A 17,898-nucleotide genomic window follows, 5' to 3' on the forward strand; every position below is an offset into this window, starting at 1 on the left:
TTTATAAACCATTGCACCCCTCTTTGGACTGGCCTTGACCTACCACATCCCTTCATATTCCCTCGCAGCAGTTTTTTTCCTGCTCCTCCGTCCCACCACATCAACTCCAGATCCATTCAGATCCCGCAATAATGATTCCTGCACGTCCTCTTGCCCGCTCAGCTCTGCCTAGAGCAATCCGCTCTGCTCGCGCACCCAGAACTCAGCAGGCCCGCTTCCAGTCTTCATATTCAACGGGAAATGCCTCTGCCAACAGCTCTCACATTGGTGCTGGTGTTGCCGGTGGTCTTGCCGCAGCCGTAGCTCTGTACGGCGTCTATTACATCACCCCCGCTGGTCAGATGTCAAGGAAGATCAACAAGACCGCCAAGGAGGCTTCGCAGAAGTACAACGAGGCTGCTCAGATGCTTCAAGCAAGCACCCCTAACGCCGATCAGGCCATTGACTCGATCAAACAATTCGCCTACTCTTACGTCGGTTGGATCCCTGGTGGCCGCCAGTATGTTGACACTGCCTTCAAGGACTTCGACACCGTCAGGGAGAACCACCGTGACGAGGCAGACAAGCTTGTCAACGATGCCTATCGCCAGTTCCAGGACCTTGCCAAGTCAGGCTTGAGCATGGAGACCGCATCCAAGGCTTACGACGTTCTTGCCGACCTCACTAAGAAGGTTGGTGAGCTAGCTGGAAGCGCCATTGATGACATCCTCAAAAACCACCCTGAGGCAAAGGAGAAGTTCGGAGGCAGCGTCGATCAGCTCAAGCAGATGGGCGAGCAATACGGTCCCGATGCCAAGAAGCAGGTTGACGAGACCTGGAAGCAGGTCAAGGAGGTCATGGCCGGCGGCTTCAGTGTCACCACCGTCACCAAGGCTAAGAAGCTTATCGAGGAGAAGGTCGAGCAAATGAAGAAGCTTGGCGACGAGGCCTGGAGCAAGGGCATGGAGCAGGCTAAGCCTATGCTCGAGAAGAACCCCAAGATCAAGGATTTGATCGAGAAGAACACAGACGCCTTGAAGAGCGGAAACGCAAAGGAGTTGTTCGAGAAGGCTAGGAGCGCCGTTCAAAATGGCGAGATCCGTGACTTCGAGGAGTATATCAACAGCACAGTCGAAAAGGCCAAGTCTAAGGGCTCCCAATTGACCGGAGGCAGTCTGGACCAGTACTTCAAGATGATCCCCAGTGGTGGCGAGATTATTCCGAAGCTGAAGAACTTGAGCGAGATTGCTGAGAAGCACAAGGAAGAGGGCGAGAAGCTGTTCAAGGAGACCATGGACGAGCTGAAGCAGGTCCTTGACAAGAAGTCGAAGAAGGCCCAAGAGATCGTCGAGAAGGCAAAGAAGGAAGCCAAGTAGGCGTTTTCATGCAAAGATATGAACGTCACCTGCCTGTACTATAGCTATGAGCGATGATTTCTGCAAGCGACAATTCCAGTAATTTCTTTAATCAAAAAACCTCATTCTACCACTCTGCCGACTGTTCCTGATCATGTTGTTCTTCCTGTTATCTGTGACGTTCGTGGTAGACAGTGCATATCACATGCCACGACTGTTTCAACGAACTTCCGTTTCAGCCGTGTAGATTGTCAAAGCATTTGAAATTTGTCAGAGTTGAGATATGGCAATTGCGATCAGGCGGAGGACAACACTTATCAAAAAGTACTATATACAATGGTCGAGTTGCAGCATGTTTATTAATATGGAGGTGCCTTGAATCGACGGCCTCAGGGCTCGGCAGATAAGTCTATCAGTACCTGTGAGATGTGGCTGTGTAGGTTCTAATATCTGTGTATGTTCCAGCGAACGAACACATGATTGTTTTCCTCGTTTATTCTATCCCGTCACCGTCTCCACACAATGGCGAATACTATGGGCTATACCTTACCCTTTGCAGAAGCATCGCACTCTATACCAATGCCGAGTAGACCGGTAACATGCTCATCTAGACATGACGAATGTAACACTGCTGTGTGCCAGAAAAATGTCGCTGGTCGAGAAGCCTCCGAGGCATATCCTGAGTCAGGCCATCATAATCTAGGTTCCCGGACGCTTCCTATCCGCTCCGCTGGGTCCAGCTTATGTCGACGTCCCTGTTGGATCGGCAGGGAAAGCCCGCGAGCTGCGCTCCTCTCAACAACACACAGTGTGCACATCAGCACATCAATGGCACAGGATTCGACTCCAAGAAATCGAGAAGAAACAATCATTGGGCGCTTATCGATTTTCGATGTCCAATATAAGTCCAATCTTCCAATTGACCCACTTGTAGGCCTTGGTTGGGTCTGCATGAGTGTATCGGCGAGAGATCGGACCATTCATAACATCAGCCGAGACAGTCGAACATCGAGACGAACACGATTTATTGCCGCCGTGGCAAGGCCGTGCCAGCGTCATACGATGGACGTGACACCCCAACCGAGTCAAAAGGAGGCATGGTGGTTCCTGAATGCTACATCACGAGCTTTTGTGAAAATAGTATATTCTGCTCCCAATTGACATGAGACATACTTGCTCACACCGTGTTCCCTTCGAGTCATCTCTATAAACACGCCGCATGTAAGCCAAGTGAAATGGTTTTTCTGTAGATTTTATGTTTTGAATCGAGACCTGTCAATAAGCACTACAAATCATCAGTCACAATCATCATGTTCGCGAATGGTGCTACTCGGCGTAGAGCGAATACATTGCCGAACAGCTCGAATTGTTCAAGCGATGAGACTTTAGACAAAGACATAAGAGATGTCGAGGAAGGCCGAACACAGAAAGCAGAGAAGAAAATATGGGCCGAGAAAGAAGGCGATGATAGATACATCACGCTGAAGGAACGACTGAGACAGTACGTATGAAACCTTACTCATCACTCACATGAATACATTCGACTAACAAATCTTATAGCTTCACATGGGCTTGGTTTACTGTATGTTTATTCTTCATATATGTCACCCATTGCATCTTGACAAAATTGATGCGGATCGACTGGAGTTCATCATGAGTAGTGACACTGACATGGAGTCTAGCTCACGATGTCAACAGGAGGCTTCTCTCTTCTCCTCTCAGTTCAGCCACACAAATTCCGCAAGCTCATGACATTAGGCACGATCGTCTATATCTTTGATCTAGTTCTGTTTGTGTCGTTATGCACGGCAATGATCACGAGATTCATTCTCTATCCATCAAGTCTACGGCGGTCACTGACCTACCCTAACGAGTCCCTTTTCTTCCCCACTTTCTGGCTTTCGTTCCCAACGATAATAGGGGGCATGCAGAACTACGGCGGTGACAAAGTGGGAGACTGGCTGCCTGTCGTCCTTCGCGTGCTATACTGGATCTACTGCGCATGCACGACCCTGGTCGCAATCTTACAATATTGGTATCTCTTTACCGCCAAGCAATTGACCGTCCAAGCCATGGCTCCCTCTTGGATCCTGCCTATCTTCCCTGCCATGCTCTGCGGTACCCTTGCTTCGATAGTCGCGAAGACTCAACCCTACGATCAACGCATGCCTATCATCGTTTCAGGCATTGCGTTCCAGGGCCTCGGAATGACGGTTTCGATATGCATGTATGCGGTTCTCATCGCACGACTGATGGAATATGGACTACCGCCGCCGAACGCTCGACCGGGAATGTTCATCTGTGTCGGTCCACCCAGCTTCACAGCTCTAGCGTTGATCGGCATGAGCAAGGCCTTGCCCGAGGGGTATTCGTACTTCGAAGACAACCCAACCGCGATCGTGGCCGTCAAGGCCCTCGCAGTCTTCACGGCCATTTTCCTCTGGGCCTTGTCGTTCTGGTGAGTTTTTTTTCTGTCCCTTTCTGCCCTGCCTCTCCTCTACTATCATTGATTGACATGAGTTCGTTCTCAAGGTGGTTCGCCATAGCCTTCATCTCGGTCCTATACGGCATCAAGGAAATGTCCTTCCATCTCGTCTGGTGGGCCTTCGTATTCCCTAACACAGGCTTCACAATCGCCACCATCGACATCGGCGAGCAGCTGAAGTCTCAAGGTATCCAATGGGTCGGCAGCATCATGTCCATCCTGATCTTCGCAATGTGGACCTTTGTCATTGTTAATCATATCAGGGCGTTGGTCACGAAGAGGATGATGATGCCTGGCATGGATGAGGATAAGGGAAATGAGACCGATCCTGTCGTGGCGGATTATCAGAGTGGTAGAAGGGCGAATTAGAGCGGAAAAGCATCATAGCGATTGGAGTTTTCATTTTTCGGATCTGTTACTTTTTGTCTTTGGGGCATGGATTACACTGGGCAGACTATGCATTACATGGATAGAGCAATGGCATGCACGACGGCAGGTCATGGGACAGCTGAGATAGCACGTCGAATGGTGGACGATACGGACACATAGATTATAGATTATAATTTCATGAAGGACCCGCTGATCTTTCTATTCTTCTCTCATCGCATGCATAATCCCACTATACCCAATGCTCCAACCGACCATCCCATCACCGAACATTTAACAAAGTCCCGCAAGAAAAATAGAGGGGGGAAAAGAGGACATATCAGTCAGAAGAGAGAACAACAAAGAAAAGAAAGGTAGCCCTCCTCAAGAACAGTCCAACCCACTCATCAACGCATCGATTCTCCTCTCATTATCCCTCAGCCTCCTGAATGCAGCCAATAGTATCTCTCTCGTGACTTCGTCGAGCTCGATGCTATGCTTGACGGTTTCCTCCGAGAACCAGCGCATGTGTGCTACCTTCTCTAGCACTTGGTTGAAGTAATTTGGGGGTGGCGGGAGTGGTGCCGTGGAAGCGAAGGTGGAAGCAGAGGTGGAAGCAGAGGAGGGATAGGGGGAGCGGAAGTGAAATGATGGAGATGGATGAGGAGGCGAAGTAGAGGAGGTGGATTGTAAGGGAGAGGATTGGTAATTGCGTGGGTGGTGGGGGGTAGGTGACGAGGCTAGTGCATGGCGGATTGCGTCAGGAGTGGGTGTACGTGGACCTGAGTGCGGCAGAGGAGACGCTGCTCGGGGCGCCATTCTGGTAGCCGTGGGAGAGAGTCGTGGTGTTGGTGTTGGTTGAGTGGCTTGCGAAGAGTTTGCGGTAGCGGTGCTATTGATCCTTGGGAACTGATTGTTCATAAGACCACATCGACCGTTGCACTTTGGACTCCTCGCTGTATCCGGGTCCACCTCAAGCATCTCAACAATAGGAGAGACTTCGTAAGTTTGTGCGATTATCCACGTGTCTACTTTCTGATGTGGATGTCTGTATTTCCCGGCTTGTGAGATATGAAGAGGCGAAGCCATGCTCTGGAAGACTTGATCTGGGCGTACGTTCAGTGTCTCTCTTAAATTGCAGAGGAACACATCATTGACAGTCTTCGTAATGACAGACGTATCACTACTAGTGTTGCGGGTGGTGGCATCGGTGCCTCTGGATATGTGATCCGCATTATAAGTCTTGCACGGCGGTTTCCAGCCCCTAGGCCCCTTTCCTGGCTTGTGAAGAAGCAGCAGCACGTGCTGCTTGGAGAAGAGCAGAGTCAGTAGAGACAGCTTGTCGTAGACGATGGCACATTCAGGCTTGTAAAGATTGGTATGGCTGATAGAGATCTGGTCCATGAATTGGATCGGACTCAGGTGTTGATGGTCTATGTCGCGAGCTAGATCGCGAAGCCTTCCTAACATTACATGCTCGCCCGCTGGGCATGTTGATGATGTCTCTGGATTGCTTGAATTATCTTTCGATGCCGTATCATCGCGACAGACTGTCGGCTGCTGGTTGAGAGGTCCATTGCCTACAGGGGCCAACATTATGTGTAGAAGGAGACATTGGTTGGATGCTTCCAATTCGCAATCTGCTATATTGGCCATATCGCGACAGCAGGATCTCAACACTTCAATGTTGATGATGTTTCAAGGGTAGTCGTAGACAAATACAGATAGGTGCGGGTGTAGGATAAGAGATCAGTAGTGAAGCGGTCAAAGAAGGGGAGTAGTATAAAAAAGTGGTGGACAACACAGTGACTCTTTTTGTGCGCGACCGCATGCCTCTGCGGTGGACAATCTCGCCCATGTTCTCTTTCCACTTACTGTAATCTTAGGGTGCCAGCTAAGCTCGGAAGTGTCATACACAGGTGATCTTAGCGCGTGCCACTTTGTCCCGTGGATGTATGCACCGGTGATTGCTGCTACATGTATTTGTCTCTGTAGACGATTCTTGTCAAGGCTGTCATCAGTAAGCTCGGACTCGTCTCATACAGCATACTGTTCTTATGATCAAGTAGATGGATAGATAGATAGCGACTGCGACATTCTTCGCTTAGACTTGTAAACGATGAGCTGGTGGTTACCATCGTATCAATGTGTTCGAGTTAATAATGTTTGTCATCCGGAGCGATGCACAAGTCAAAGCAGTGCACACAGTGACCAGGTCATAGAATTGTTGCGACCAGAAGATACCCTACCTGCTTAGAGTGAAAGCATGCTAGATCCATTAATGTCAAAGTCGGCAAACCAAACGTTGTAGACTGCTTTGACAGAATAGAAGGATATTCGAAACCAGGAGGCCGCCTTGCAAATAAGTAAAGGTCGCCGGGGAAGGAAGACCAAAGCCATGCTGGATCAGTGTCTACGAAGTGAAAGAGGGCAGAGGTCTTTTCCTGGTCTCAAAATTCCAACGTATGGGATCAAATATATCGTCTCGAGGTGTTGTCAGTGTTGTCGATGTTGTCAGCTGAGAGTGGACTCGAGCCATGTTGTGATAATGAGGCGAAGGTGGATAGATGACAGATGAGAGTCCTATTTCTACAATTGATAGAGCGTGAAATTCATGACTGCATTGGCACGTCTAGCGGAGAACATATCCTATGTCTTACAGCACTGCGTGGTGTACACGACTTCCTTATAGCTGAAAGCGGAGGAACCGAGATGAAGTCGAAAAGTACCTACTGGTGTAAGTGTAAGTACTATGAGGCTCTCCACGTAAAGCTGAATGTTTCGACCCAGCGAGACCTAATGACTGTGGGGAAGCTCTTGTCGATAAGAATGACCTCTTAAATTCTGAATTGCTTCTTTCTGCAGTTCTGGATCAACAATAGGAAAGCAACACTATCTCATCTTAGATTCTGATTTAGCATAATCGTACAGCATGATAAGGTATTGACCTCAACTCAAATATCGTACAACTGCTTAGCATACCTATCGGTCTGGTAATCTGATATCCACAACCTATAATCTTGTGGCAGAAGCAGCTGTTATTTTACCCAGTAGACATAAGAACGGGTGGAGTGGATTTGCAAAACACCAAACGTCACTGTATCGTCACGCCCGGCGCACATCACTTTACTGTCACCCTTACCACGCTGCTCTTCGACCAACCCTTGCTAGTTCAATGGCGTATATTCAAGCCTGCCTTATCTTCTGGGCATAGCACAGTATGACGAGGGAGTGGGTAAAATTCTCGAACTCGAAATACAAAAGTGATCGACACGGCTAGGTAGGTCAAATATAAGTTCAAGAAAGAGCCTCAACACTGTTTACCCATTTCATGAGTTTATTTCCTACTTACTCATACCATACTTGTTCATATACACCATCCTATCCAACTTCTCTCTAGCCAATCGTAGAAGAAACAGCACTTCCCATCTCTTTTTTTCCCCCCCCATTCCCCTCACAGAACATGAAGATAGCAATAGCAGGCGCCAGCGGCCTAGTGGGCCGCGAAGTCGTATCCCTCTGCGCGAAAGCAGGCCACCACACGATACAAATCGACCGGGCCTCGCCCGAATCCTCCCCACCAGGCGGCGGGCCCAAATCCAGCGAAACCGAGCACCGCACAGCGGACATCGCAAACTCATACAGCGAAACCCTCGACGCCATGCGCAGCGCCGACGCCGTGATCCACCTAGCCGCGATCCCGAACCCAGTCGACAAAGACAACAGCCTAGTGCACTCGAACAACGTGAACAGCGCGTTCAACGGGTTCCACGCCGCCGCCGAGCTGGGCATAAAAAACTACTGCTACGTGTCCTCGGTCAACGCCATCGGGCTAGCCTACGCCAACCGGCCCCTGACCTTCGACCACTTCCCCATGCTCGAGACGCACACGCGGCGCCCGACAGACGCCTACGCCCTCGCGAAAGCAGAGACCGAACTGCAGGCCTTCTCCTTCGCGGACTGGTTCCCGCACATGAAGATCGCCGTGCTGCGCATCCACCAGGTCTCGCCGCGCGCCGCGGTTCGCGACGAACACGCCGCCGAGTGGGACGTCAAGGGCGTCAAGCAGCTGTGGGGATGGGTCAGTCCCGCGGCGACGGCGCGCGCCTGTCTGCTGGGCGTCGACGAGTCGAAGAAGTTCCCCGACGGCAGTAATTGTGAGGTCTTCAATATTGCTGCGCCGACGACTACGCAGGAGGATCCTGGACTTGCGGGACATGCGGGGATGAGCAGTAGGCAGCTGGCGCAGAAGTATTTCCCTAATGCGCAGATCAGAGAGGGCTGGGGAGAGGGAAACGAGGGGTTTTGGGATACGGAAAAGGCAGAGAGGATCTTGGGGTGGTCGCATGAGGAGAGGGAGTGATTCGATTTCCTATCATGCCTGATCTCGATTTCTTAAGTGTTCTTTTTTGCAATATCATGACGTGACGATGGCACTCTGGGGAGATGGAATGTTGGATTTTATTTGGTAGCCGCAATATCGTTCGGTCAATCAGCCGAATTTGCAGACATTGGCTGGCTAGCGAGATATCTGCTCTTGCAGACCTCGAGATACTGACGCCTGTGCTCGAGATATAGATGAGATAGCAATTAGATCCTAGCAAATCAGGAACAAGCCATATTCACCGTAGGCACAGCTGAAACAAAAGAAGAAGAAATGGAAAATGTATATTTGTGGCATGTGTCTTAATGTTTTCTTTAGTACAAAGCGAGACTTTCTTTTCTTCGTCGTCGCTTTGATTCGTTCGTCCTGCTCTTGCACGTCAAGTCGGTGTTCTCGGCCGTCTGTGTATCTCGCACTGCCCCTCTTGAAGGTAGGCACGAGATCTGTCATCGGTCCGCCCGATTTTCCCAACGCCGGACTTTTCCTCCGACAAAGTGGCGCCGTTGTATGAAAGCCCCCTTCCCATTCACTGGGCCTATTTGATAAGCCCCTCTTTTCTGCTCCGGGGACACCGATTCCAAATCACAACAGCGACGAGAATTTCAGGTACTCAGACAAGCAAAGCGTTTCGTCGAAGGGCCGTTTACAACTCGTCGTGAGCGGCAGTGGCCGAAGAGGCATCGCCCTCGGGCTGAGCCAAAGAGCTGCTCTGTTCCTCAGCCTCAACGATGTCCTCCTTCTTAAGGTCGGCGTCAACGTTGACTTTAGGAGCCTTGTCGCTCGCGACAGCACCGCCCTCGTAATCAGTGCTGGGGTTTTCGGCCTCGGCGATAGTGCCAGCAGCTGAAGATGATGCCGCTTCGTCACCGGCGGCGTGCTCGGCCACCTCGTTGCCAGCATCATCGATCAGGCGCGTTCTCGTCTCGTACTTGGTGGAGAACTCGACCTTGCCTTCGAGAGCCTTGACTTGCTCTTCGTCAAGGAGGTTGCCGGCCGCATCACGGTATTCGACCTTTTCAAGGACGGCACCGACGCCGGGGGTCACGTGGACTTCTTGCTTGGGGTCTTGAGCGACCGGAGGGGCGGGTCCGTTCTGGGCGGCACCAGTCTGGACGGCTGCGGCGACTGGGGCACTGTAAGTGCTGTATTGGTCGTACTGTGTTTCCTGTCAGTTGCATCTTTGGTATCCAGAGTAAAAATAAGACTCACGTTGTCGTGGAAAGTGTTGCAGTCCCAGTCCCAAGGCTCGAACAGCTTGACTCTGTTGCAGTCCGCCTTGGTCCAGGCGTTTCCATAGGCGAGGGGCGCGTAGAGAGCGAATACAACAATGCTAAGGGCGAGGAAGACGACCGCACCAGCTTGGCCGATCGCAGGGCGGCTCTTGAGGCCGAGGACCTGGATGCGGTTGGTGAAGAAGTCGTAGACCTGGCAAAGAGCGATAATGGCAAAGTAGAGTGCAGGGAAGTAGTGGTGAAGGAAGAGCTGACGTTGCATAAGGAAGAAGGGGAAGTAGTGGAAGAACCATCCCAGAACCGAAGTGCCGATCTCGTAGTCGAATCGCTTGAAGGTGACGTTGCTGTAGTCATTGTAGCGTCTCTGCCAGCGGAGGACGGCAAGAGCCTTGAATGCAATGTAGAGTGCAATGGCGGCAGTGGTGCTCCACCAGATCAGAGGGTTGCCAATAAGATAAATTTGACGGTGGTCCTTGCCCCAGAAGTTGATGCCGCGGCGGAGGAGGGGCCAGGATGGAGGGCGAGAGTCCCAGGCGTGAGACTCGACGAGACCAGCGTTGGTGGTCCACATGACACGCTGAAGCTCCCAGAATTTACCGAAGAAGCCAGGGTTGCGGTAGTTGACCTTCTCGGCATCTTCGGCCAACATGGGGTGGGCGTTGCTCTCGACGTACCAGATGCTGTTGGGCAGGGTTCCACCCTTGGCGCAAGTGACCTCTTGCTGCTCGAAACCCCAGTCGGGAAGCTTGACCTTGTGAGAAAAGAGGACGCAGCCAGTCATGATGTGCACGAGCTTGAACTTGGTCTCGATGGTGCGGACACGCTCCTTGGCAGCAGCACCGTCGGACAAGTGCTTGACGATCTCGACCTTGAAGAGATCGTTGGCGTCTCCCTCGAATCCCTCATACCCGTAAGCCGAGACTTCGTTCTGCCAGTCGGCCTCGGTGACTGGGGGGCGGTGGTCGTGAGAGTGGACGCGGCGATCGGTGGTGATGTGGTAGAGCTTCAGAACGGAGCCGTCGGTGATGACTGAAGGATCGAGAGCATCCCAAGCCAGAGGACCCTTGATCTCGGCGCCAGCGGCGTCGATGGGTTGTGTCTGGTTCTCCAGAAGCCAGAGATTGTTCTCGTCCTTGTGAGGATAGAGGGTGATCTGTTGCTGCTGGCTACCAGTGGGGTACATGTGGCTGTGAGAGTGCAGGTAGCCGCCCTGGGTATTGTGGTGGCGCAGAGAAACGCGGCTGCCGAAGACAACGTCGGCGGGGACGTCCTGCATACCCTTGCTGTTGAGAGTGGACTGGAACTCGGAGGACATGAAACCGTCACCGTCACCAGGATTCACAAGACACAGGAAGTGGATTGCGAACATGCCCATGTAGAAAGTCACAGGGATGATGATGAGACAGAAAACGCGGGCGAAGAGGTGCTTGAACCAGAGGCGAGGAGTGACGTTCCTGGTATCGCCGAGGAGGACCCAGAGCTGGAGAGCAGTGAGACTGCCGACCCAGGCGATGGTGAAGAGCCCAACCCACTTGACACTGACGGTGGCGCCGAGACCCAGACCAGTGAATGCAAGCCAGAACCACCAGCTAGGCGTGAAGGCCTTCTTGGGACCCTGCTCGTGCACGTTCGTGAAAGAAGTCCAGGCGAGGGCGGTGATTGCGGTGAAGATGACCAAGGGAGAGTCGAGGAGGATAAGTCTGGACTGCGTGACGAGACCGTTCTCGAAGATGACGAGGCCGGCGCCCATGGCAGCAGTGGTGGTCTTGCAACCAGCAGCCTTGAGGGTCAAGAACATGGTGGGGATGCTCAAGACACCGCAGATGGCAGGCAGCAGGCGCATGGAGACATAGGGCACACCGGGCTCGAGGTAGTCCTTGCCAATGTCCTTGAAGTCAAAGTCTCCGTCGAAGCCAGCCAACCATCCTGCGAGAGTGATGAGGAGCTTGGCCAGAGGAGGATGAACGTCCATGAAGAAGCGGCCCTTGATGTATTTGGAGGCGAAACCACCGAAGCTGTCGGGTGGGTTAGCATGCGATTGATGCGCGGGCATGAGAGACTCAAGACATACTGCACTTCATCGAAGACAACACTGGTGGGTTGGTAGATGCGGAACAGGCGCACAAAGGTGCCAATGACGGTCAAGAAACCGACTATCTGCCAATCCGAGCCTGGGAGCTTGGTCATGTCGTTGTCTTTCACTCCCTCCGAGGTATAACCCGGGCTCTTCTTTGCGACCTTGGCTTTGCTATCGCCATTGAGCTGGACAGCGGCAGCAGGCTGGACCGGTCGCGACGGCGACTTGGCCGATCGCGTTGTGGGAGCCATATCCTATGTGATGGTGGTCGGTGTCGAGATGTCCTGACAAGATGGTCCCAGAGTGGGAGTGGGAGAGAAAACGGGGTGACAGGCAGGGAAAGTGAGTTGACACGAAGCTTCCTTGCTGGAGATGCGAGGGATTGTTCTGCAAGCTACAGGTACAGCGCCTTAGCCTTGCTTTCGCTTGCAAGTGTACCGTGGAGCTGTCGCACGGTTCAATCGCACCACACAATGTCAAAGGAAACAAGAGATGGAAGAAGATGGGATAAAGAGGAAAGAAGAAGGAAGGCAAAACAGAGGATGAGAAGAAGAGAGCGTATTGATGGAGCAGAAGCAGCTTCACAAGGACAAGGGGCGCTGTCCTCAACAGTGTGTCCGGTACAGACAGCTATTTTAGTGGATTTAGTGAATTTAGTGACCACGTAACGTCCAGTGGAGCCATGTACAGTACAGTGCCTTACTCCTGGGACCAAAGTCAAACACAACAGCTAGGTACTGATGGAATGCCCACCTTAATCGCCTTATTTTCTTAGTTGCACAGCAGCTAACGCCAAGCCAAACCCCCTATGTTTGGTCGTCAAGGTCAGGGTACGATTTCTTCGATTTTTGGGACGAGGCACAACAGAGAGGCTCTCTTACCAGCGAGCCAGTGCAGCCTACTGTACAAGGAGGATGATGGGAAAGAGAGGATCTGATGAACATGTCCGCGCTTAGATCCGAGGGTTTACTCGTCCACAAGTACAAGTTACCTTAGCTTATCAACGAGGGATCGATATGAACCGTGCGCCGCCGCAGCGTGAATTGTCAGCCAAGACTTTGTATACCTACCTTGTTACCCTAGCCTGGTATGGACAGACAAGAACAGTAAACTGCGACATTGCGTCTCAGCCCTCCTCCTCGCATGCATTCTGGGTGTTTAGAATATCAGCTGCGCTAGGAATCCCAGATAGCACGCGTCCACAGTGCACCAGGACAGGCATTCCACACACATCGCGACAGGCGCAGCTGCAGCTCCAGCTCCAGCGTCGTGATCAGCGAGAAAGAGAAAAGGCAAGAGACAAAAGACAAAAGAGACACGCCATGGCCGCCGCGCCACCAGTCGACCAGAATGGCTCGGGCGACACCCCCGACGGTCTCGACTTCAAGCCCCCTTCCGGAGTCATTGTGCCCCCGAAGGAAATCCGCATCTCAGCAGAGAAGACCGCAGGCTATGTTGCGCGTAACGGCCCCGCCTTCGAATCGCGAATCGTCGACCAGGCCGCCGCGAAACCCCAGTTCCAGTTCATCCTGCCCGACAATCCATACAACTCTTACTACCTGTGGCGACTATCAGAAGTCAAAGAGGGACGAGGGAGTGCCGTTTCTGCCGGTCGCGACGGAGACGCCGCTCAACCCAAGAAGAAGGCCGGTCCCCAGCCGCCGCCAGACTTCCACTTTTCCGCCCGAATGCCCAACATGAGCGCCGTTGATCTCGAGACGGTCAGACTCACCGCTCTCTTCATCGCCAAGAACGGGCGTCCCTGGATGCAGGCTTTGTCGCAGCGGGAGATGACCAACCCCAACTTCGCCTTCCTTCGTCCTCAACACAGCTGGCACTCCTTCTTCACCCGACTCGTCGACCAATACACCGAGCTCCTGACCGGCGACAGCGTCGACCGAGGCCGGCCCCAGAAGGAGAAAGAGCAGACGCTGGAAAAGAACATCCAGAACAGATTTCACATACTCGAACGCGCGCGCAAGAGAGCAGAATGGGTCAAGTACCAAGAGACGCAAAAGGTCAAGCAGGAGGAGGAAGAGGAGGCCGAGAAGATCGCCTTTGCCCAGATCGACTGGCAGGATTTCACTGTCGTCGAGACACTGATCTTTGACGAGCACGACGATCAGGCACAGCTGCCACCCCCGACCAGCCTCAACGATCTGCAGTCAGCTTCCCTCGAGCAAAAGGCGCAGATGAGTCTCGCGCCCAGCAGTCACCGCATCGAAGAAGCCATGCCCGACGAGGAAGGCTTCACACCCATGCGATACACACCCCAGCCCTACGCCCCTTCACCAGCACAAGCGAATCTAATGGCAATGCCGCCGCCGAATCTGCCCTTCATGCCCTCTCCAGCTCAGTCTGTATCACCCGCCGGCGCTGCACCCTATGCACCTCCCCCTACCGGACATCAGAACGACGAGGAGCCGTCTCGCATGGCTGAACGTCAAGCCCAACAGCAGCGTGCCGAAGCTGCGAGAGCCGCGGCCAGCGGTCAAGGCCCGATGAAGATCAGACAGGATTACGTACCGAGAGCACAGGCGAGAAAGCAGAATGCCGCCACCGGTATCTGCCCCAATTGCGGACAAGCCGTGGCGATGAGTGAGATGGAGAAACACATGAGGAGTAAGTCACTCGTCTTTTGTTTTGTTGTATTTACCGCTAACCTTCTTGCCAGTCGAAATGTTGGATCCTCGCTGGCGCGACCAGCAAAGGATCGCCCAACAGCGCTCCAGCACAACCAACTTGTCCACCGCAGACGTGGCAAACAACCTCAAGCGTCTCGCCTCGCAACGCTCTGATCTCTTCGATCCCGTCACCGGCACTCCTATCTCTAAGGAAGAAGAGGAGCGCAGGAAGAGGGTCGAGATGAGCAGTTACGACGGCAGTGCTCAGCAGGGCGGAATGGCAGGCATGCAACAACAACAACAACAACAGCAGCAGCAGCAGCAGCAGCAAGGTGGACAGCAACAACCGTCTACCGATGTCAATGAGCAGATCAGGCAGCTGCACCAGAGATATGGAACCCAATGAAGAGGTTTCTTTTCTTGTTATTTGTTAGCGCACAACCAAATAGCAAGCGAGCAAGAGCGCTCGAAAAGCGACTCAGGCTTCTTGACGAGGATCGTCTTCACCCTCGGGTCTTGTTCACACTCGTCCACAAGCTGCAGTGAAGGTATGAAAGACAAAAACGATAGCACGAAGGCAGCCGCCTCAGCTCGCCGAGGTGTGATGATCAAGAGGAACGTGGCGACACAGCATACTTTCCCATCACCCCATTCTTCCAAGTCGAAGCAGGCCTACACCACAGACAGCATCAACACAAGTATGGAAGGAGTCCAGACACCGACATTGACCGTGCGCTGCATTAGGTGGCGTTGCACACCGAAGCTTAAAACGAGCGCCTGCGACCAATAAACCAGGGCCCCGGCAGTGTCTTCCTCAAAACGGATATTGGCAACGAGTATATAGCAGAGGAGGATACAGTCACCCCTTGTGCGATTCCCGTCAGAAAGGGGTAAAAGATTACTTTGGCGACTTTACTCAAAATCACGAGCTTTCAAACGCTGTTAACCTACCTTGTCCCCGTACCTTACATTTCTGTGGATCTGCCTTGAACAAACGCCTACCTTACCTAAGCTAAGGTGCCTTGAGTGTGCAGGTCGGGCAGGTGTTATGAGATAAGGTACCTCGAGACAAGATTTGCTTCTTGTCGCTTCACTCTTTGCCCTAGGTAGTACCTTTCCTTCTCTGGCTGTATGTCTTGTCGTCTTACCGTATCGCCAAGCTCTCATGACTTCATGGGGAATGAAAGTTTTGACCACTGTTAGAGCTTGTGAAGTGAGATTGTACTCCCATGGAGTGTATATCCTTTCCTGTATCGAGCTCAATGATTCCTTAACACAAGTCACTGCTTCATCTGGAAGTCCCTCCATTTTGATTCGAACGAATTGTCGGTTCTTGATTTGTTAATTTGTTGGGTATCTACTGTATTCTCTTGTCTTTTCTTTTCGCCCTTTCACGTGTCCCCCAACACTCATATTTTCTATTATCAAACAATCACTCATCTCTTCTCCGCCCCTTCAGAAGCACCAGCTAACCTCTTAGTCAACGCCGCATTCTCCTTTCTCATCTTCTCCATGTCCAGCAGCGCCGTCCTCTGTGCTTTCCTCAGCGCCGCGAGTTCGGACTGTAGTTGGGCGTTCTTTTGCTCCAAGGTGGGGGGTTTGTTGTTTGGTTCTTCTGCGTCTAAGCTCATGAAGTCGCCTTCCTTGGAAGCTGCCGAAGAAGCGCTTGTTCGCGTCGTGGGTTCTGTTGCCGCAGTCGATGGTGCAGCAGATGATGATGATGATGATGTTGAAGCTGGGTTCCAGGCCGCGAAATCGGCCAGTCCTCGTGCTAGCAGATCGGAAGGAAACGAAGGGTGCGTGAGCGCTCTGGTGAAGTCCGATTGTTGTTCTTCTGATCTTGCGACATGCGACGAAGGGTCGAAATCAGCGACGGCAAAAGACGTCGTGAATTGGCCACTGATCTTGTAGTCGCCTGGTATAGCGCCGTCGATGTCCCCAGTGTCAAACGCGCCGTGCTTGGGCTTGACTATCGTGTGTGTTCTCGTCGCTTGTGCATTGGTCTTGTCCGCTGCTGCAAAGCCGGTTGTGGGCAAGAGGATGAGGTTCGTCACGGGAGCTGGCAGCGGCGATGCCGTGGGTGGGTAGGTCGCGCTGTAGCGCGCTAGGGGTATATCCCAGTGGAGGATCTTGCCCGAGGCGTGGCCGGTAGTGAGTACACTTCCATCGTAAGAAAGCATACAACTCAACGTGGCGCCGATGTCTTCACTCGGCGGAGACCATCGCGTCGTCGCAGGTGGCTGCACTGGTAATGCTGCTTGAGCCTCGTCGTAGAGTGGGTTCTTGGTGTTGTCTCTGTCATCTGTCGCGTGTGCAGCAAAGGCCTCGGAGAAGAAGTTCAGAGACTGCACGCTACCGTCCTCGTAACCAGTATAGACTGCCCTATCGGCAGGATCGAGCGCCAAACACAGCGGAGTCGAAGGCAGCAGAATCGTGCGAAGAAGATTTGCATTGCGGTAATCCCACACAATAACCGTATTGTCCTTCGACGCCGAAACAAGAACATTGTACGAGCCAGAGCTGTGGCCGACCGCAAGCGACGTGATAGCAGATCTATGCGCAGTGAGGGTATGAAGCGGCGAATGGGTATTTTGATTCGAGAACGAAAGCAAATCGGCAATGGACCAGACATGAATACTGCTATCCGCACTGCCAGACAACAAGAAATTCGACTCCGGATCCGCAGCAACCGCGGTGACAGCCTGGAGATGCGCCTGCGACGTCACGACGAGTCGACCAGTATGTGTCTCCCAGAGAAAGATCCTGCCCTCTGCACTCCCAGCCACGAGAACGCTATCTTGACACGCCAGCGCAACACAAGCTATCCGTTCGGGAAACGGCACGATGGCCTCCTGACTGCCTTTTTCCCGGCTGTACACATTGACCACTGCCTTGTCTGCCTGGGCGGCGAAGACGTGACTTGCGCTCACAGCAACGCAGTTCTGTAGCGCGGTGGACTTCTTGAATGCAGAGCGCGGCTGTGTGAGAGGTTGTGATTCGAAGACGAAGACGCCGACGTCTTTTGTGCCTGAGGAGCTTGGAATTTTAGTCGTTGGGATGCCGAGCGCGGCGGCGAATTGCTCCGTCAACATTTTTTGTTTGAATGCCTTTTTCTTCCTGCTTTGGTAGAGTTGTTTTTGCTCTGAGAGAAAGAAAATATGGTATCGATATACACTGAGCTGGAGACTCGGCTGATAATACTTTTTTTGGTTGTCGAGACATGTGAAGACCCTGATCTGGACGCATCCGGCAGGTTTGCCGGTCCGTTTGGTCCACTACGAGAACTATGACGTCGTTCGCTGTACCTCTTGATCGATGCTAGGCAGTCTGCTTTGCACCTCTATCCACCGCGTTGATTATACAAAATATAGCACATTCATTGTGACACTTGCTACA

General features: G+C 52.5%; 6 protein-coding genes across 6 annotated transcripts; 4 read left to right on the forward strand and 2 right to left on the reverse strand.

Annotated features, from left to right (window-relative positions):
• Positions 1–131: 131 nt before the first annotated feature.
• On the forward strand, positions 132–1,355 carry AAFC00_005784 (uncharacterized protein; the record flags this gene model as incomplete). The annotated part of the gene is made up of 1 exon (XM_069345621.1): positions 132–1,355. The coding sequence occupies one exon, from the start codon at positions 132–134 to the stop codon at positions 1,353–1,355; it is 1,224 nt and encodes a 407-aa protein (XP_069197821.1).
• A 1,289-nt stretch (positions 1,356–2,644) lies between these two features.
• AAFC00_005785 (uncharacterized protein) lies at positions 2,645–4,188 on the forward strand (the record flags this gene model as incomplete). The annotated part of the gene is made up of 4 exons (XM_069345622.1): positions 2,645–2,835; positions 2,895–2,916; positions 3,017–3,792; positions 3,867–4,188. 4 exons carry the CDS (start codon positions 2,645–2,647, stop codon positions 4,186–4,188), a joined length of 1,311 nt encoding a protein of 436 aa, XP_069197822.1.
• Positions 4,189–7,648: 3,460 nt separating this feature from the next.
• On the forward strand, positions 7,649–8,548 carry AAFC00_005786 (uncharacterized protein; the record flags this gene model as incomplete). Its single annotated transcript, XM_069345623.1, has 1 exon — positions 7,649–8,548. One exon carries the CDS (start codon positions 7,649–7,651, stop codon positions 8,546–8,548), a length of 900 nt encoding a protein of 299 aa, XP_069197823.1.
• Positions 8,549–9,212: 664 nt separating this feature from the next.
• On the reverse strand, positions 9,213–12,129 carry AAFC00_005787 (uncharacterized protein; the record flags this gene model as incomplete). Its single annotated transcript, XM_069345624.1, has 3 exons — positions 9,213–9,725; positions 9,779–11,816; positions 11,873–12,129. The coding sequence occupies 3 exons, from the start codon at positions 12,127–12,129 to the stop codon at positions 9,213–9,215; spliced, it is 2,808 nt and encodes a 935-aa protein (XP_069197824.1).
• A 1,071-nt stretch (positions 12,130–13,200) lies between these two features.
• Positions 13,201–14,908, forward strand: AAFC00_005788 (uncharacterized protein; the record flags this gene model as incomplete). Its single annotated transcript, XM_069345625.1, has 2 exons — positions 13,201–14,500; positions 14,553–14,908. 2 exons carry the CDS (start codon positions 13,201–13,203, stop codon positions 14,906–14,908), a joined length of 1,656 nt encoding a protein of 551 aa, XP_069197825.1.
• A 1,030-nt stretch (positions 14,909–15,938) lies between these two features.
• Positions 15,939–17,594, reverse strand: AAFC00_005789 (uncharacterized protein; the record flags this gene model as incomplete). Its single annotated transcript, XM_069345626.1, has 1 exon — positions 15,939–17,594. One exon carries the CDS (start codon positions 17,592–17,594, stop codon positions 15,939–15,941), a length of 1,656 nt encoding a protein of 551 aa, XP_069197826.1.
• Between the last annotated feature and the right edge of the window lie 304 nt (positions 17,595–17,898).

Source organism: Neodothiora populina, assembly GCF_041146345.1.
Source record: "Neodothiora populina strain CPC 39397 chromosome Unknown canker_contig_6, whole genome shotgun sequence".
In the NCBI taxonomy this organism is placed as follows: Eukaryota; Fungi; Ascomycota; class Dothideomycetes; order Dothideales; family Dothioraceae; genus Neodothiora; species Neodothiora populina.